Source organism: Cynoglossus semilaevis, chromosome 8 (assembly GCF_000523025.1).
Source record: "Cynoglossus semilaevis isolate Cse_v1.0 chromosome 8, Cse_v1.0, whole genome shotgun sequence".
In the NCBI taxonomy this organism is placed as follows: Eukaryota; Metazoa; Chordata; class Actinopteri; order Pleuronectiformes; family Cynoglossidae; genus Cynoglossus; species Cynoglossus semilaevis.
The window spans coordinates 29,223,418-29,226,182 of NC_024314.1; the positions used below are offsets into that span (position 1 = coordinate 29,223,418).

The 2,765-nt window shown below is 48.5% G+C and overlaps 1 protein-coding gene across 4 annotated transcripts in view; it reads left to right on the forward strand.

Annotated features, from left to right (window-relative positions):
* slc38a4 (solute carrier family 38 member 4) overlaps positions 1–2,765 on the forward strand; it is a 35,245-nt gene that overhangs the window by 4,192 nt on the left and 28,288 nt on the right. The window contains exons 1-5 of one of the 4 annotated variants that reach the window (XM_025057350.1): positions 84–287; positions 722–869; positions 1,146–1,379; positions 1,909–2,005; positions 2,111–2,226. In XM_025057350.1, coding sequence (XP_024913118.1) covers positions 1,273–1,379; positions 1,909–2,005; positions 2,111–2,226 — 320 coding nt within the window. In that variant the 5' untranslated portion in view covers positions 84–287; positions 722–869; positions 1,146–1,272. Of the gene's footprint in view, positions 1–83; positions 288–721; positions 870–1,145; positions 1,380–1,908; positions 2,006–2,110; positions 2,227–2,765 lie in introns of those variants that run through there. The other 3 variants (XM_025057351.1, XM_008316067.3, XM_008316066.3) reach the window with 3 other exon arrangements.

Here is a 2,765-nt window from a genome sequence, read left to right on the forward strand (position 1 = left end):
GGGGGGCGGGTCCCTGTTTTCCCCCCTCGGTCGGGGGGGGCCCCGGGGGGGGGGGGGGGGGGGGGCAGTGTGAGGTTCCTGATTCCTCATTGGTCTGTTCATGCCCTCCCCCTCCCCTTTAAAAGCCTGTTCTTTCACCTGAGTTCCTAAAGAGTTCCTGCTCCTCAGAACTGTTGACGTTGTAAATACTTTCACCAACAAAGAGTTCCTTCTCAGGAGTTTTACTGCAGTTTTTTTTTTTCTCTTCTCACTTCGTCCTCGTCAGAGTCCGACCGACGTGACCTCAGGTTTGTACTGCAGTTTTACTCCGGGGGTGCAGTAGCCGTGCCGCTGCAGGCGCAGGAGGGAACTTTGTCTGTAGATATTCCAGTATTCGCAGCACTGGTGGTGGTACTGCTTAGCAGGTAGTACATGTAGTACTTTTCTTTACTCTGAACAAGAATTCCTGTAACTGTTGGAACTTGTTTGTCCTGGTTCACGTCGACCCTCAGTCCTGGTTCAAAAGTCAAATATTTGCTTTAGATGTTATAAAACTGCAGTACTACACAGTGATAGGAAATACAATGTGTTTTAACTATGAGTGATCGGGGGGGTGGGGGGGGGGGGGGGGGGGGTGGGGTGGCCCGCACATGTACCTTAGGCCTAAACTTAGAATTAACTTGACCTTTTTTTTTTTACTTTTCTATTTATTTATTTATTTTTCCATTTGTTTTTTCTTTAGCTCATATTTATCGACAATTTCATGTTAATTTCCACGTTCACGTAGAAATTAACGCAAACACAACACGGAAGACTCGCGGGAGATGCGTACGGAAGTCGACGAACACGTGAAGCTGCTCCGAGTGCTCTGCCACCTAGTGTCAGTGTCTGTAAGTGCGCTCGTATAATAATAATCTTTACTCGTATCGTAACAGTTTGTTTTGAAGGAGAGTGAATGAACAAACAGTTCTGGTGGTTTGACCTGGGTCAGATTACAGATTAAGTTCTCAGATTATTGGACACCAAACATCTGCCGACGTCAGTAAAGTTCCAGGCACCAAATGTGAACGGTTCGGTTCCACCTGAACCTGATCTTCACACTGGACCTCCAGACGTTGGTCACCGCCTGACCTTTGACCTCTTCCTCTGTTTGTTTGTTTGTTTAGGTCTTTGTCTGCAGTCAGTAACCAATCAGAGGGAGGAAGGACCCTTTTTGACCTTTTTGACCTTTTGATCTTAAACTCTGGGGATAAAGGACGTCAGTGGCGCTCATCTTCCCGCCGTTTTCCCAGCATGCCTGGAGTTATGGATCACATGGAGCTACGCAAGGTCTGCACCGAGGCTGACGACGAGAGCAACGACAGTCTGGATGAACGCTACATGGAGCCGGAGAAGGCCAGGTCAGTACAGGTCGGGGTCATAAGGTCGGCTCTTTGTCCTTCAGTCAGACCAACCTCAAAAGAAAAAAAGGTCCAGAAACCTGGTCTTACCTTGAACCGTGGACTGATGGGACTGATGGGACTGATGGTACCGATGGTACTGATGGACAGGGCCGGGGGGCGGGGGGCAGGGGTCAGAAGTCAACACAACTGTTTGTCCCCCTGTGAAGAGAACAAAGGAAGTTCAGTCAGTCAGTGTGTGACAGTGTGGTCTGATGGACAGAGCACACACACACACACACACACACACAGGGGAGACTACAGAGTGAGCCTTTAGAGTGTCTCAGCTATAGCGTTCTCAGGGGTCAGAAGTCAGTGGAACTGTTTGTCCCCCTGTGAAGAGAACAAAGGAAGTTCAGTCAGTCAGTGTGTGACAGTGTGGTCTGATGGACAGAGCACACACACACACACACACACACACACAGGGGACACTACAGTGTTAGCCTTTAGCATGTCTGAGCTAACGTCTTCTTCTTCTTCCTGTCTTCAGTCAGTTCACTGAAGACAACGATGACGGAGAAAGTCGAGAGTTTCTGTCCAGTGGGATGATGAAGAAGAAGAGATACGAAGAGTACCACGATGAATACGTGAGAAAATACACACAGTACTTGTTTGGTACACACAGTCATTTGTAAATAAACCCAGAGTACGTGTCGACCGTAGTGAAGGAAATATATTTGTGATTCTGACAGCATCCAGGCCACACCTCCTTCGGCATGTCCGTCTTCAACCTGAGTAACGCCATCATGGGCAGCGGGATCCTGGGTCTGTCCTACGCCATGTCCAACACAGGCATCGTCCTCTTCTTGTGAGTAACTGCAGGTGGGGGCAGTAGGGGGCAGTAGGGGGCAGGTGGGGGTCTGCCCCTCAGCCTCGGGGCTTTTCTACGATTTGAAAATATAAAATAAATGAAAACAAACAGTTTTATTTTCCATCTCCAACAAAATGAAAGCAGAACTGAGCGCGACCCGACACATCGTCCTTATCGGCTAACGCTCCGTCTGAGCGTCAGATTACAGTCCAAAAATATCACTGCTGCTCCGAAGGTTTCAAGACAAGAAAAAACTTCTCTGTAATTTCTCTGTATTTTCTGTCTGTTTCTCAGACACAGAGTTTCCTTCTGAGAAATGACTCCAGAACCGGGCCACGACCCACATCTTTGACCACAACAGTTTAAATGTTCTTACAGTTTAGTAAAAAAAAATGGCCGCCACAGTGAGTCTGAGCCACATACACTCAACTTTCTCAGATATGGAAACTCTTATGTCACCTTACACCCCCTCCCCCCCTCCTTGCCCCCACCACGGCCCCCCGTGTGGTCTGGTGGGGGACATGTTGGGCTTAACA